Source organism: Xyrauchen texanus, chromosome 37 (genome assembly GCF_025860055.1).
Source record: "Xyrauchen texanus isolate HMW12.3.18 chromosome 37, RBS_HiC_50CHRs, whole genome shotgun sequence".
Classification (NCBI taxonomy): Eukaryota; Metazoa; Chordata; class Actinopteri; order Cypriniformes; family Catostomidae; genus Xyrauchen; species Xyrauchen texanus.
Window position 1 is genome coordinate 21,014,698 of NC_068312.1, and position 17,826 is coordinate 21,032,523.

The window sequence follows — 17,826 nt, forward strand, 5'->3', positions numbered from 1 at the left end:
AAACTGTTGGCAGTCAGAGTGTTTGATTTGTACATTGATAGATCATTCATCTTACTAATGATATGATGTATTTAGCACTGCTGCAGGTTATATAACAACACTCTCCTCTGCAGAATGTGCATTTTTGGGGACAAGAAAACTGTAAATTGTCATTGTAAAATTAGAGTGATATCTTAGTTTTATTTGCAAAATGCCTCATTTGTGATTTGATTTTCAAATGACATGGACAAGTTAGAGAGACCCACAAGTGCCTTTACAGTACAGAGACTAGCGACATCAAGCGATAAAATCGCTGCATGTGTGTATGGGGCTTTAAAGTGCAGATCACCATCCACTTGCATTGTATGGACCAACAGAGCTGAGATATTCTTTTAAAAATCTTTGTGTTCAGAAAAATAATTAAAGTCATACACATCTGCATTTAGCATGAGAGAATTTTTGGCTGAACAATTTCTTTAATAAATCACGCAAAACAACAATTGTAAATTAATACCCACAGATATCTAGAATTCACTCTCTCCTGCAAGAGAATCCATGGGTCACCATGAGAGAAAATGTAATACAGTGGAGCATGGTTTGTTTCCAATAAACCTCTAAGCCACAGGCATTCTGGAGTGAAAGCTCTTGCAATATTGGAATACACAAGTCATAAGCAAAATGCAGTCAAAGTGACGCATGAGAACACTGTTTCTGTTGTGGGAAAATCTTCTACAAAATTGTAAAAAAAAAAAAAACAGCTTTTTTTTTTGTGTAGTTTGTTTTTATCTATAAAAATAACAATGGTAACGAAGAAAACTAATTCCCCAGAGCTGTGAAGATAATCAGTTTCATTCTCAGTTTAAGCCATTATCAAACTAAGGTTTGGGATACAGGAAGCCCAAAATGTTGCTTTTATCACAGATACCACAATGTGATATATTTGTTAAACACATAAAATATAGTCGAAAGAGAAACATCAAGGTTCTGAACAAACGTGCTAATGACTTTTCCTTAGTTTAACCCCTAACCCAAACCTAACCAAAAAGTATGAACACATACCCAAACCCTAAACCTTATACCATGACTTAACAATTAAAATATCTTGTGTACAACAGAAGAAAAAACATCAAATTTGTTTGCATATGTTTTCTCTCGTAAAATAAAGTATTGGATAGGAGTCAGGCTAAAATTTGATGCCTGCATGATGTCGATATAAAATTCAGTATGTTGATTGATTGGTTTCTATGGGTCTAAAAGTCATACAATTTCAACATCTCATACAAATTATTACGGGCTGTCAAAAGACCATGTTGGCAATAAAAGCATCTGATTTTTGGGTTGAAATCTCTTCACCAGTCTCAGTTTATTTAAAATTTCTTAACTCAGTTCTCTGGAATACTTGATTCTGATCGGTTAATGTTTAAACTCTTTTATGACACACCTTAGAAAGTAACAGCAACTGCAATTCTTGCCAGACTCTACCAGATCAAGGCATACCTTCTAGAAACAACAGTCACTCAACACTATGCATTTTGGTTGTCAGCCTAACCCAACACACCTTGTTCAACTCATCAGCTCATTTATAAAGTACTACTATAAATTGAATTACATCAGGTGTGTCAGAAGCAAGACACCTAATATGTGCAGAATAAAGACAAAGTAGTCTAATAATGCAAAATGGCTTTTCATGTATTAGCAATCTTCAGAAGAGATATTGTAATTTTGTGAGTGTTGAACTGGTTTATAGATGAGAGATTAGAACCTGGTCATTGTTTCTGTCTAAAGAACTTGCATGTGAATTATTTCCTACAAAACTTGTTCCTCTGACAACAGTAAATAATCTCTAAAGAAAACGCAGTAACTGGGTACACTGACATTACCTGTGTGTGGCTTTCTCAGGTGACTTGGCATCGTCTCAAGTTCGCTGTAGCCAGAAAGTTTTCCAGCCTGCTGAATAAGAACAGCATTCCTTGACCTCCTCTCACGGGCCTCTGGATTGGAGCTGCTATTCTCATTAAGTTCTGGAGCTTGTTCATTCTCACTGGCCTCTGACTGATCAGGTTTAGGGTTCAGCTCTTGAACTGTCTGGAGCGTTATTGGCACTGTATGGGCAGTGGTGGTTTCGCACTCTGTGTTGGCTGTGTGGCTGGTATCTGGCAGTACAGGTTTCTCTGTGGTGAACTGGGCAGGGTTGATGGACACCTGTGAGGTAGAAACAGCTTGGCTGAAGTTTTCTGGAGGAGCAGCTGGACTGGGTGCAGGCAACGCATCCACTTCTGAGACGGAGTCTTCGGTGACGGGAACAAAATCAGATGGTGTGATTGCCGTGGTGTGATCCTCAGAAATCATAGGTGACTGTAGAGAACTCTCAGCCAACTCTCCAGGCCAGGACCCTGGGGTTCCAGTTTTGGGAGGCTCTTTCGCACAATCCTGAACTTTACCCTGTTCAGTGACATTGGCTGATGTCTTAGAAAACCGTTGATGTGCTGAGAAGGACTTGGGCAGCAGCTGCATCTTATGCCGAGAAGACTTCTTGCTGCTCACGTCATCAAGGAAACCTGAATCATCTCCTTCATTCGTCCCAGAGCTGATGCAGTTGATGAACACACTGTGATTAGTGGAGGCCTTCTTAAGGTCTTCCGTTTGAGACCGGATGATCTTCTTCTTGTGTCCTCCAAATCCGAATGAATGTCGAGTCTTCGAATTGTTGTCTCGGAAGACCATCTCAGACTCTTGACTGTGATTGTCCAGGTTGAGCTGGGTGGGATCGCTGTTCCGCTTGCTGTGGAAGCTGAGGGACGGTGTGCGGAACAGGCTGCGCCGTTTGCTTGTGCTGCTGGAGCTGGAGTTGGTGCTGGAGGGAGAGGAAGTGTGGACGCCATTGCCAACACAGCCAGAAGAGGGAGAGGAGGGGAGCGAGTCCTGCCTCTTGCTCACACTCCGTCTGAAGATGGGAAGCCTGGAGACCAGGGTGGAGCGACGTGTCCCTGATTCGCCCATTAAAATTTAGCAACAAAGCAGACACTCTGCAACAGGAACAAATAAGGCATGTTCAGTATCAACACAATAACTGAATAAACAGACCTTGTGATTTAGATTCACAGTGGAAACAAACCCAGGAGAGCAGCATTACACCTTTACACACCCCACAGATGTGTACTGTATGTACACTGACTGTTGTATATTGTATTGTAGTGCATACAGCGCATGTTGGCTTGTATATCATATATTGTACATTGGTCTCAGAAAAGTTTGAAATGCACTTTATTTTCATCCTAACTCCATATAAAGCATCTAAAAGCAACATGTTCCATCTTCTGAATGCAACCATAGATTCTCTGTGAAATAAGGCACAGCAAATAAAGGATTTCTAAGGAGAAAATAGCCCTATAGTCCTCGCCTGCGGTCATTGTGTTTAAAATGGCATTTCGGATGAAAATAGAGACTCTAGTCTTTTGACTCAAACGGGTTTCAATAGAAAACTTAATGAGGTTTCTTACCAGATGCAGTTTTGTTGCCGTTTCTCCCAACAAAATAATACAATTGTCACATGACTCTGTGCATCTAAATTTCAACCCTTTTTTGACAACCCAGAGTGTCCTGAACAGAGATCAGTTGGTTGAAATTAAATTATGCAGTGTATATCGAAGACAAACAAAGGTATATATTGCATTTGGTACATTTATATTCTGTTTGTGTGTAGCCTATAATTTAGGTACTTTGTGTTCTTGGAGTGAACCAAGTCACCAAGACCAAGTCAAATTCCTTTTTAAGTGCAATTTATTTGGCTAATACACATTAATTCTGTTTCAGTTTCAAAGTTAAATTAATTACAGAGTATATTAAGCACCCTGTGCAGACTTACTGACAACACTGTTACAAAATGAAATTACACTGTAGGCCCTACCAGAATAATAAAATGAAGTTGTTCTCACTGACTTAGAGACAAAGAATGCACACACACACACACACACACACACACACACACACACACACACACACACACACACACACACACACACACACACACACACACACACACCCCATAATCCTGATGTGACAGAAGATACACCCTTAACAGCACCTTATTTACATTCCTTGAGACAACATGTTTTGGTTATTTGGCAAAAAATTACTCTGAATTAATGGAACTTTAATTACATAATAATTTTATATTTAATCATATGTATCATAATCATGATTTTATTCTAATACACAACATACCAACTGTTTAGGCTTAACTTTTATGCATGTTAAAATAAATAATGTCTTGCAACCTATAATGATCTTTGAGGAAGACAGGTGTACCACAATTGGAAAGTGGGGAATTTTAGAGCTGTTTTAAGCTAGTTAAACATCTACACAAATTGACATCCAAGTAATTTAACTGGCATTAAATCTGTGGGGAGGGAAGTATGCCAAGCAAGCAATAATACCACTACAGCAAAGCACTATCAAGTGTTATTATCAGGGAATCAAAGCGAAAAGGGCCAATAATCGAAACGCAGCCCATTATTACGTGTTTAATCTATCTCGAACCACAGCTCAAAGCTGTCGAGAAAGAAAAAAAACACACACTGGCAGTATATCAAAACGAAGTAAGCTGCCTCACTAAACAGTATGTTTGGGCATCACTGGCGCGCGCACATTATTATTGGGCATCAACTAATTCGCAACGCTCCTATGATGCTTAAAAAAAATGGTACGTTGGTAGACACAGTTTCATGTTTTGAGACATAGCCACTGTGAAACGCATGAATTTGATCATATGTGGCACTCATATCATTCGTATTGCCACTGTGAAGGACAGACGGCGTATATAAACACAGAATTGACAGTCAAAGCAGTGACAGACCGCTGCCTGCAGCACGCGCTGCCCGCAATACAGCTAAAAACGCACAAACATTACCTAGAGCCGAATACTCCTATCACAACCCGCTGCGATCCCGTTCACTGTCAGCTTGAGCGTGGAGGTGAAATGATCGTGGCATCACACCCGACAAGATTCGCATCAAAGCGTTAAATTGTCATGTCAGATTCCTGGATGGCTCGCGCAAATCCACATCAAGTGACGTGGAATGTGCTCGCGCTTCTCTTCCGTGTTTCTGCCTCTGCGCGTGACGCAACTAAGGCACCTGAGCGTCACTCAGTGACCACATACAGGTGCAGTGGCTCTGTGATTGACACAGGTGAGACGACTGGTGTTTACTGATGCTTTTATGTTTTGTTTTGTTTTTTTGTCATTGTTGATATGATGTTCTACTAGCCGGAATTTGCGATTTTGTTCATTAGTTGTTTCTTAATTCTCTGGAGTAAATCAAATGCTCCCCATGAACAAATCTATACAGTGAAAAGTGGTTTTAACCGGAATATTTTGTTGTCAGACGATTTCTCTGTAAGCAAGGAGGTAAAACTAGGTCAGTGGACTTTTATACAATTAAAATGGTCCACTTTCAATGTACGTTTTGGAGCACAATATCTAAATTATTAACTAAGCGAGTCTATTACTTAAAGGTTAATTCTATAATTCACACTTTTCTTTTTAAACGTCACGTTTAACGGTGTGTAAAAACAACATCGCTCATAGCGTCTCGTATCCATAACTTCACTCATTGCACTAAAAATGTCCCTTCCATCATTCTGTAATTCTTTTTAATTCCACGCGATGTCCCTCTTTTCATAAAATTTAGCAGTGTGGCGTGTGTGTTTTTGGAAAACTCAAGTTTCAGAACCTGCTGATGTTTGTGCTATTTGAGGCTTCACTGGAGGTTAAGGTTATTCAGTCATTGCTCATATCAAAAGCACTACTCATTGTTCAGAGAATGATGTAGGCTGGCTTTTACACATTAATGTGTGGAAGTGTCTGTGAGTAATGAGCATAAAGGCTTTAAAGGAATAGTTCACCCAAAATCTCACCATTACCCACCTTCAAGCCATCCCAGATGTGTGTGACTTTCTTACTTCTGCTGAACACAAAGATTTTTAAAGGGATAATTAAATGCTTTTATATATATATATATATATATATATATATATATATATATATATATATATATATATATAAATAAATAATTGTATTATTCCCTGAGGTCCACTGACAATGTCAGTAAAGTGTTTTGCACTAAAACTGTCATGATCATTTATTTTTATTTAGAAATAAATGATCATTTCTGGCCCTCTTCCGCAACAGTGTCTCCTTCAAAGCTACACTATGTAACATTTGGCCCTCTAGCAGTTAAAAAATAAAACGGCCTGCATCTTGCAGAACATTATTGTTTTGGTTGTGCTTTGGCTCTTCTCCTCTGCGTGGATGAATGTGGTTCAAGTGTACACATGGTTACAGGACATCTTCGAGCAAATGGACAAATAAATAACAAAAGAAAGGAAAAGATGGATATCCAAAAACATGTAATCTGAGTAGGTAAGTGCCATATCTTATGCTGTTGTTTTGACTTATTGGAAAAATGTACGTTTTGAAATAAATGATGATACATAAGTTAGGCAGTAGGGTTGTGCCGATGGACGATATCATCGTCCATCGTGATGGCTGACCAACATCACGATGTAGAGCCACCATCGTGATGCCACGCCCCCTTTTGCGAGTCTTGCTAGTGTGACTCACTAATCCTAGTCTCTTCTATAGTTAACCTAAAAACTTTGCAGGGATTGCTCTGTAAATTAAATTGAGAATATAACTAATGCATATATGCTATTTTAAATACTGTAGTATATGCCAGAGACGTGACGTGTTAGTCTGTGAATATACCGTGTCAGGCAGGCTACACAAATATTGATCTTGACATTGTTAGCTTCGTCTTTTTTTTTTACATGTCTTACACTGTACATTTAGATTAAAATATTTTATGTTGTAGGCTACAAGAAAATAGCCTTTATTAATTAATTATTAGTAGTTGTAGTGTCTCAGAAAATCTTGCTCATTGTCACATGCTCTTTACACTGAAGCGGCAGTTTAAGATCAACCCAGACCAGCGAACGTCAAATAACTATTGTCTGGTTAATACTTTTAAAGAAAAATTTCCTTGGCCATAAATCCATAATGTCAAATCAAATGAAAGAAACAAGGTGAATATGAATAACACACATTTATTAAAACATAGAAGAACAAGAAAACGGAACAACACTCAGACCGAAACTCGGCATTAACATTTCACTTATAATTTGCAGCACAATTAACTTCAGCACAGGCTACAAAATAAATTATGTTATTGAAATATTGTAAAGTGGTCATATGAACTACACAAATGAACGTTTAAAAAATAATATGCAAAATCGAATAGCTCCGCAACGGATGGCGAAAAATGCGTAAAGAAGTCTAATATCTTTCACCATGTTTAAATTTCGATGTTTCTGGCCAGAAATACCAACATATTCACTTTATCTGGTTTTAATAAGCTGCGGATTGGAGTAACTACACCACCCGCTGTGCTGAAGACCCGCTCTGATGGAGTACTGGTAGCACATATGCACAGATATTTCCGTGCTAATCTTGCCATGAACGGAAACCTTTTGTCGTTCGTTTTCCACCAAGTCAGCGGGTCCTCTTCCCCATCAATGGCCATTTCCTGCAGGTACATGGTCATTTCTGCCTCGACCTTTTGCTCATCAGTGAGCGTGGCTGTGGCTGCTCTCTTCGCAAGAAGGCTGCCCAAAGACGACTTTTTTTTCCTTAGGCGCAATATATTAAAAATCCCGGATGAGTAGGCTACTAATTAGTTGGGCTAGTAAAATAACGAAATTATAGTTTTTCAGTAGAAAAACAATATCTATGTAAAGAGATATATTCAAATAAAAAGTGCTTAAAAGTGCACAACTCTTCTTAAGTGGAAGAAATATTTTTGCCCCTTACGTGCAACCTATTGGATAGCGCGGATGAGTCAGTTGGGATAGTAAAATAACGCAATTTATAGTTTTTAAGTGGAAAATAGTATTTATGTAAAGAGATATATTAAAATAAAAAGTGCACAACTCTTCTTAAGTGAAAGCTAAAAAAAAATGCTTCACGTGTCGTGCAACCTACTGATAAAGCGCCGACGAGTCATTAGTTGGGTTAGTAAAATAACGAAATTATAATTTGTCATATAATTTTTGAAAATTTTGCCGTTTTGAATGATCCATGGTCAATTTTTCTCATTCGATGTGACAACAAACTTTCAGCTTCATGCTACTTCAGCTTCATGCTACTTCCACACCATACACTTATTTTCTCTGTGTACGGATATGATGTCAACACGCACAGGCGAATAACATATACTGGCAGCCAGAAGTTAGGAATGATGTACAGATTTTGCTCTTATGGAAATAAATTGGTACTTTTATTCACCAAAGTGACATTCAACTGATCATAATGTATAGTCAGGACATTAATAACATGAAAAATTACTATTACAATTGGGAAAAAAAAACTTCAAAGAGTTCTCATCAAAAAATCTTCCATGTGCAGCAATGACAGCTTTGCCCTTGGCATTCCAGCTGTCAGTTTGTCCAGATACTCGGGTGAAATTTCACCCCACGCTTCCTGTAGCACTTGCCATAGATGTGGCTGTCTTTTCGGGCACTTCTCACGCACCTTACAGTCTAGCTGATCCCACAAAAGCTCAATGTGGTTAAGATCCATAACATTCTTTCCAATTATCTGTTGTCCAATGTCTGTGTTTCTTTGCCCACTCTAACCTTTTCTTTCAGTTGTTCCTGCATCAAAAGTGGCCTTTTCTTTGCAATTCTTCCCATAAGGCCTGTACCCCTGAGTCTTCTCTTTACTGTTGAACATGAAACTGGTGTTGAGCAGGTATAATTCAATGAGGCTGTCAGCTGAGGACATGTGAGGTGTCTATTTCTCAAACTAGAGACTCTGATGTACTTATCCTCTTGTTTAGTTGTACATCTGGCCTTCCAAATCTCTTTCTGTCATTGTTAGAACCAGTTGTCCTTTGTCTTTGAAGACTGTAGTGTACACCTTTGTATGAAATCTTCAGTTTCTTTGGCATTGTATAGCCTTCATTCATTAAAACAATGATTGACTGACGAGTTTCTAGAGAAAGTTGTTTCTTTTTTGCCATTTGTGACCTAATATTGACCTTAAGATATGCCAGTCTATTGCACACTATGGCAACTTAAAAACAAACACAAAGACAATGTTAAGCTTAATTTAATGAAACAAATAGCTTTCAACTGTGTTTTATATAATGGCAAGTGATTATTTAGTACCAAATTAGCAATTTAGCATGATTACTCAAGGATAAGGTGATGGCTGCTGGAAATGGGGCCTGTCTAGATTTGACCAAAAATGATTTTGTTCAAATAGTGATGGTGCTGTTTTTTACATCAGTAATGTCCTGACTGTACTTTGTGATCAGTTGAATGCCACTTTGGTGAATTAAAGTACCAATTTCCTTCCGAAACGGCAAATGCAAAATCTGTACATCATTCCAATCTTTTGGCCACCAGTGTATGTATGCAATTTCCTGCAAAAATCTGTCCTGTCAGCTCTAAAACATAAATCATTATTATAGGTTTATCAAAGTGTATTGGGTAAATACATAGTTTGGAAGATGGCTTTTTGTTGCACTTTCTCATTAATAAAATTTTGTTATTTTTTTAACAAAAAGTTACATAGTATAGCTTTAAATTTCAATGTAAACATCCACTGTTCTGAATAGCTAACATTGTGCAGCCCCTCAAATTCAGCCATTTTGAAACGCGATCGGAAGAGAATTAACAAGTTCTCCACAACATTGTAAAATGTAATTTCAGGGTTTACACATAACACACCTCCAACACATTGCATGTGTATATATTACACTGTTCACTCAAGCACACCAGCACCATAACTATCTAACAGCCAAGACATATGAAATATTCATGAATGAAACTGTTTACTCGTGACTTTGCAGTAATGTCCAAGTGTTTTTAACAGCCCCGTTCTTCTTCAATAACAGTTTTTTTTGCAACACATGTATTGTATTATGAATGGTTCACAAGCAGTCCACGCTGATATTCCCACATACCCAGTCCATTGCTAGATGAATAAGATGCACACACACTGGTGCACTTTAAAATCATTGTGAAAAACATGACAATGGTCAAAAACGTCTGTGTAATGCATGTTATATTCACAAAAAAAAACATCTAAATATTCCAGATGGTTCCCCTTTGGTGTTCAGAAATAGTTGGTCACACTAGGCCTCTCTCTCTCTCTCTCTCTCTCTCTCTCTCTCTCTCTCTCTCTCTGTTTACGTTATGAACTGAAGACCAGTGGGCAGGTTCAAGGGTATGTTGACACATTTTGTGTGGCGTGTAAATATAACAATGTCTTGTGACGTCACGAACATACAGTTTTCAAAATGAGATGTTTTAAATAGGTGAGAACTACAAATGCTCTTTTTTTTTTTTTTTTTTTTTTACAGAGGAAGGTTTGAGTTCTTTTTAGTAGTTAGACATAATACATGATCCTACACACCCGGTCCCGTATTAGGCTAATTATGCCTCCGTGAGGGTTAAAGGTCGACTGCAGAGGATCGTGCGGGAGAGAGAGATCGTTTACGGACATGTCCGTCATGTGTGTGTTTGTGTCTTCTTTTAAGTTTATCATTAAACCATCATTTATATCGTCAAGCCAGTTCTCGCCTCCTCCTTTCCATTGATCACGTGACACTGGTGCCGAAACCTGGGAAGGAGGAGGGATACGCCGTAGTAGAGTTCTCGCCACTACAATCCACCCCAATGGAGCAGCCGTGGCCATCTGCCGGGGGACAGATCTTTGTGTCTTCTTGTGAAAGAAGACACAAACACACACATGACGGACATGTCCGTTAACGATCTCTCTCTCTCCCACCCGATCCTCTGCAATCGACCTTTAACCCTCACGGAGGCATAATTAGCCTAATACGGGACCGGGTGTGTAGGATCACGACCCGGCCCCGCCTTCCGCCCTGCCACAACGTCTTATATTTAAATATCAAGGAAAATGTTATCTTCGATTTCATGACCCCTTTAAATGAATGGGTACCAAGAATTTGAAGCTCAAAAAAGCACATAAAGGCAGCATAAAAGCAATCTATGAGCCTCCACTTATTAAGTCTTTATCTTCAGAAGCAATATGATAGTTTTTTTATATATATATATATATAATTGTGAATCACCAAAAACAAAAGAAGAAGAAAGTGAAAGTGGAGATTGATAGTAAAACAGGATTTAATTATTGATCTGCACTTATGTGGTAACTTTGGTACCCATTCACTTGCATTATGAGGACTTACAAAGCTGAAATATTTATCTAAAAATCTTTGTTTTTGTTCAGCAGATGAAAGAGTTATGCACATCTTGGATGTCAAGAGGGTGAGTAAATGATGAGAGAATTCCCATTTTTGGATGAACTAGTCCTTTAAGCATGTGAAAATTAGTTCTGAAAGTGTCATACATAAAATATTACTGCACCCTTGTGGAACACTTTTAAATGTACTGTATGTCTCATATATCACAGACCAGAGAGTTGCTTTTGAGTTAAATGACACTAAGGAATTAGCCTATTTTGAATCAAACTTCTAAATTTTGCAGACAAGTTTAATATACAAGAAATACAAACAATGTAAATTCAGGAATAATAATTAAATTGTTCAAAATGCTGCTCATGTGAATGGTGTCTGAACATCTAGAAAGGTATATAATAATAATAAAAAAAAAATTATTAGGGGTTCAAAGTGATCTGAATGAATTGTGTACTTTTTAATCTGATTGCATCACTACCTATGTCACAGCAGCATTAATTATATAAACTGGATAAACTCAAAAGCTTAGATTGAGAGAAAAGCTTGTGTGTGTATGAGGCTGACTGAATCATTCCACTCCACTTTAATATATGCTCCTTTACAAGCTTCCCCTCTCTTTATACAGTGAGTTGTCCAATGCTTTGTCATCATAAATGTGAAACTCTCATGCAGTTTCAGTAATCCTCTTTTTTGTATATATATGTAATGCATTGCATTTCTGAAATATGTATGAGTCTCTTAACACTAACAATACAGTACACCACAATATGGTGTCCTGGAAATATAGAGGAAATGGATCTGTAATTCATAAGCCAGAAAAGCTGGTTGGTAAAAGCTCTCAGAGCAATACATTCTGAGAAACCATCAGCACATATTCTCTATTAGATTTAAAAGAAAATAAAGTCCATTATTGATGTCAATTTGGTCAGGTAAATGTATTTTAATCACCATCTTTTATGAAGTAGCCCATATTTTTTTCTTCTCTGCTCTGTTTTTAGTCTCCAATGTATATTCAGTTATCATCCATTATGTTTAGGATATCTGACCTCTCTGACTTTTCTCCGAAAAATTTTAATGCTCATAGTTACGCTTTTCAATAACTGCCTTTTGATTTTCTTTTTCTTTCTTTTTTGGTCTCTGACTAATGGTTTTCATCCCTGAAAATGGTTATTAGCATCACAAAGGCATGGTGATGCAGTGAATTTAAAGAGGCAGTTGCTATGAGACCAGTGATAGTGCTGTTGCTTGCAGAATAGGTTTATAAGTTTGCTGTGGCAGAGCCATATCAGCAGCCATATCACCCTGTAGCTCTAGACTTGTTGCCCACTGAAATTCAGCAGGGTTGAGCCTGGTCAGTACCATACAAAGCTATGAAGTGGCATCAAATGGCAGTTTGGCAAAATTGTAAAAACATCAAACGTTTTGTTCTTGAAAGTTCTTGTTGTTTGAAAAGGCAGCCAGTGAACACTGAATAAAATTTACTTTCAAGCCTGATCTAAACCATATAAATGACTTTTGTTGGTGTTATCTAATTTGCTGAGCTGATTTTTGTAATTTTTTACTTGAATAAAACTAGTAAATTTAGATGTTACCCTATGATGTAATTTTATTTTGGTTACATTATAAAATATTCCATAATAAAAAGTAAAAAGACTAATGATCCTAACTGACAGCAGGGAATGTTTTCTACGATTAAATGTCAGGAATTGTGGAAAAACTTGAGTTTAAGTGTATTTGGCTAATGTGTATGTAAACTTCTGACTTCAAATGTATATACAGTCTTTAATCCACATTGCTGTACCCAAACCTTTTACTCTTCCTTGCATACTTAGGCTTGAGTTTGTGTCTTAAGATTGCTGTTCTGTAAGACCCTTTGATTTCCTTTCCATTAGTGTTGTGTTCCCAGCAGCCATTCCCACTAGACTAAGGACTGTGATACATGTCACAAACATGGTTCCTTAATGGATTGTTGCTTCTTAGTTAAAAGCAGAAAGCTGTTTTCACCCTGTCAAACACTGAGGTCTTTTTATCCATTATCGTGTCATACGTCATATGACTCAAATTGCATGGTCATTTTATAGCTATGCAAATAAATAAGAATAAAGCAAATATGAAATTATACATGCAAGAGACCAAAATAATGTTAGAATTGGACAGACTGTGATGTAGACATAGAAGTCCCAAAAATTATTGAAACCTAGTTTGACAAGGTCAAATCTGATCTTCAGATTTTATCTAAAGCGTAATAGGTTATTGATTTACTGATGGATTGCAAGTTAATTAGTGAATTTATTTTAATTGATCTCAAATGAAGAGTCCAATAACCAAACATCAATGGTTAAATATAAATGCTAAATGTTCAATGCATTAATTTAAATACATTGAGGGTTAAATATTTTGGAAAATTAGAAGGCTTTTATTCAAGTCAAATAAATGTTTCAGTGTGTATTGAAGATCCAATAAGCTAATTGAAGAAGAGGTTGAATACTTTCTAAAGGCACTGACAATATTTTTTTCTTAAGTCCCCAATGAAAGAATGTTCCATTGTCCAGTGGAGAAAGCCCTAAAGTAATTGAACTGACAAAAGCAGGTTCTGCTGTCTGTTATTTTGCTTCGGAGATCTCACAAACCTTTCCAAATAAAATGCAAATCACATTTAAACAAGGTTTCATTTTATGTATGATGTTAATTTCTGTTCAGTTGCTTTGTGGCAAACACACAGATGAAGCCAACAATAATGATGAATCCAGCCCCACCTACCCCTCTTACCTAATAAAAATAAGTATTAGTGCAGATATGTACATATAAAGGACACATTTATTATTTATGTCTGATATTTACATCATGTTTGTAATGGCAGTACAGATGTGTATAGTTTTCAGAATCGGAAAGAGTTTTGTGTGTGCTTAAACACAAGGAATTTGTTTTGTTTACGGGGACTGTCTGTTTACATATACAATACTGTACATATATATATATATATATATATATATATATATATATATATATATATATATATATATATACAAATGTATATCTAAATTATAAAAACAATTTGACTGGGGGGGAAACCGGAGCACCTGGTGGAAACCCAAACGAACACCGGGAGAACATGCAAACTCCACACAGAAAGGCCCGGGACTTAAACTAGGGACCTTATCGCTGTGAAATATAAGAGAATATTGCTAAATTATAATAAATCATTATCATTATAAAACTGTAATGGTTGTGCTGTATACATAAATGTATTTTTTTGGTTTGCTGTGCTTTGCAACACCCGCCACAAGGCAGAAGTACAAAGGTTGTGGCCTGTGGAGTCTGTGAAGATGTTTCGTGCCCTTTTTCTCCAGACTGATCACACTGTAAATTCAGCAACAGGAGGTTGTAGGTTCTGCTGCTGAAATTGGTCTGTGTTTACTGAAATTTGAAACCACTGCCCCCAGTGGCCAAAGCTCAAAGGGTTGTTGAAGTCAAATATCTGTAGGGTGGCACAAAAAACTAATAATTTTAGTAATAAATGATGTAGTTCAGTCCACGTGAATGCATATTTTATTAACCATACTCCCTAACCTAGACCAGAACCCTAAACCTATCCGTCAATGGAGTAAAAATGTCATTTTAGAGGGAAAATGCAACCTCTGCATTGTGCTCATCACTGTTTATGTGAACATGATTACTTCTTGGTTTCCTCAAGACCCGAACCAGTGTCTCAAAATGAACGTGATTCCTTGCTGTTTTTTATGAGACTAGAACGTGTGTTTAAGATATTACCTGCAAAATGCACTCTAGCACCACAGGGAAAGGTAAACACAATCATAAACTGATGCATAAATGTCTGATAGCAGATGGTGCTTGCTAGTAATTTGGGAAATGGGGAATGGCGCTTGTCAGTAATTAGGCAAAATGGGGTTGATTTCAGGGTATTTGAACATTCGGAAACAGCATGTCGATTTCTTGTGTGATTATGTCAGTCAGGAGTTGTATTAATCATGTGAGGAGTGCAGGGGTGTACCAAATAACCTTTTAGCGGTTCTGACTGTTTGGTGCAGTCTTTTTATAGCCATTTTGGTGGACAGTTTTAGAAGTGCACAAGACAGACCTTAAAAAAGCTGAGAAGAACTGAATCAGCAGCTCGTGTGGCTGGTTGAACTTTCTAAGCTGGCAAAGGGCCTTTTTCACAATGGAGTCTGAAAAGGTCTTCAATTTCAGGTTCTGGGGATTGCAGTGCCCAGGAACCTGAAAGACCCCATGATCCCGGACTGTACAGATACTGTATGTCACAGATATATTTAGGATGAATTTCTGCATCAATGATTTTATCAGTTTATTCCCTTGCCATCCCGGAGATCTGTTTCTTGGTATCTTCATCCTGGTGTTTGGTTTCTATAAAGAAAACTTGATTTTGTCTTGTTTGTTGCTTGGCTTGAATTTTTTGAATAAGGAATTCAATTCTTCTGTCCTCCTGCTGCTGGAAGAAAGAAGCTGCAACTTTCCTCCGAAGGCGTCGTGCATACACCTCCAGAAGCAGCATAGTGTAGCTGAGCAGATACAGGAAAACCAGCGCCGTCACTGCACTTGGGTTCAGCTTACTGGGCTGGGCATCACACACATTTGGATCTGAGTGAATGAGGGCTGTGTAAGATTTGTTGAAGTTAAACAGTTCTACCAGACAGTCTGAGTTAAAAAGCTTACAGATGTGGAGCATAGTTTCAACCTGTGACAAAACAGAAGATGGAAGAGATAATTGTCATTCTTTGTCATCATGTGTCTCCTAAATGTCAGAAAACTGGTGGAATGGATTACCTTGAAGTGGATGTTAATGCTGACGTTGCTTGATGGTATGTTGGAAATCCAAGTGCCACCTGATTTCACTAAGGAGTGCAAGAAGTGGTCCAGCACTATCAGAAAAATTGTCATCAGTAGATACAGAGTTATCACCACCGAGGGAGCCAGACATCTGCAAATTTCCCTTTTAGTTATTCTGAAACTGGTGGAGTTCACCCCATTTTTCACATCCTTTGCTTCAACAGTGATCCCTTTACTGGTCGCTTTGCTCCTCAGCCCACCTGTGATATATGTGTTGTCAAATCTCACAGACGTCAAATATGATCGGAGGTAAATGACAGACTCTGTGAACAAATACAGAACAAAAACGGCTGCAAAGATTCTGCTTGTTACCAGCTTTAAATCCTGTACTTGACTTTTAAATTCAGAGAAATCCTCCTGCACTTGTTTACTCAAGAAATTCAACCGTTCCTTCACTTCTGAAACATTAATATTTGTAGTGTGATCAAAATCACGCAGTGTGTGCACCAAAGTCGCTTCCACACTCTCTTCGGCTGTTTTGACTATATTGTCCTTTATGGTGTTGATGAGCTCTGAGCTGCTCAGGAGACTTTGCGTAAGCTTTTCTGATGCACATTTCACAACATGTGTTAGAGTTGAAATGTTGGCAACCATGTTGGGAAGGACATAAAGCACAACAATCATCACAGCTGTGGACATGAGGAGTTTACGGCCCTGTCTTGTGCCCAATGTTGGGAAGATCAACGTGAAGGCACATCGGAATGGATGGATGAGAGATGACAGGATGAACACAGCTGTAGCATGGATAACAGCTGCGACACTTGCTGTCTGAATATCATATTTTAGAAAGTCTGTGAGCCAGTGGAAAAGTAGGGCGGCAGTGATCACAGCCATGAAGAAACAGAGAGTAAATAGAGTGAGTAGCTGATGTGCACTCTGAGGAGTCGGAGTGGAGTAACACAACCAGAGCACCTCCATACTGCTCCTTACTGACGCTCTATCACACACAAACACATAAATATTGAAAAGGTGGTAAATGAGTACAGGAAAGGATTTAGAGACTAGAAGGAAAATCCTCTATGTCTAATTTTGAAGGGCTCAGTAACAATTGCCTCTGCACAGCCAAATTTCACAAGCGAAGAAGGCATTGGCAGATGCCAAACCTGCAAAAAATACTTGTCAAGCAGCATATATACTGTACTGTATATGCTGTACTTTAAACTCACTATTAAAATGATTTCCTTGTCCATTGTGAATATTCAGTGTAGCTATCTACAATGCACTGCACACACAGAGGTCACTGCCAAATCCAGCAACTTCCTATTGGTCAACACTGCCAATTTATGTGTGAATGTTCACCAAACTTGAACCCTATTCGTGTACACTGTAAATCCTAATTTTGAGTAGGGAAAAATTAAATCACACAAATTAGTTCAAATAAATTAACCTTGAATATTTTGAACTTTTTCTTTTGAGTTCACAAAACGTATGAAACCAGAATAGTATAACGTTTTGAGTTTAATGAATTTGTCTCTTTAAATTAACAGGAACTTAAATTTAACTGAAATTGGGAAGGGGATTTTTATTTCCCAACATGCTTTACATGGCACTCAATAGGGAGAGAACATTTTAAAATTAAGTGTTATATATTGTGTCTTTGTGCAGGATGGATGTAAAGGGTTATACTTGTTAGGGTTTAATGCTTTGTTGTGTTGTTTAGAATAGTTTCTGTCATGTTAAAGTTTGCATTATGGTG

At 37.8% G+C, this 17,826-nt stretch overlaps 2 protein-coding genes across 2 annotated transcripts in view; both read right to left on the bottom strand.

Annotated features, from left to right (window-relative positions):
* The window catches only part of LOC127630441 (serine-rich coiled-coil domain-containing protein 1-like), a 118,490-nt gene extending 113,457 nt beyond the window's left edge, over positions 1-5,033 (bottom strand). Inside the window, exons 1-2 of the mRNA XM_052107960.1 lie at positions 4,889-5,033; positions 1,860-3,005 (exon numbers count right to left, since the gene is read on the bottom strand). Coding sequence (XP_051963920.1) covers positions 1,860-2,979 — 1,120 coding nt within the window. The 5' untranslated portion in view covers positions 2,980-3,005; positions 4,889-5,033. The remainder of the gene's footprint in view (positions 1-1,859; positions 3,006-4,888) is intronic.
* A 9,654-nt stretch (positions 5,034-14,687) lies between these two features.
* Positions 14,688-17,320, bottom strand: LOC127630555 (osteoclast stimulatory transmembrane protein-like). Its single transcript, XM_052108192.1, has 3 exons — positions 17,286-17,320; positions 16,068-17,067; positions 14,688-15,978 (listed from the first exon to the last, which is right to left on the bottom strand). Exons 1-3 carry the CDS (start codon positions 17,318-17,320, stop codon positions 15,589-15,591), a joined length of 1,425 nt encoding a protein of 474 aa, XP_051964152.1. The 3' UTR covers positions 14,688-15,588.
* Between the last annotated feature and the right edge of the window lie 506 nt (positions 17,321-17,826).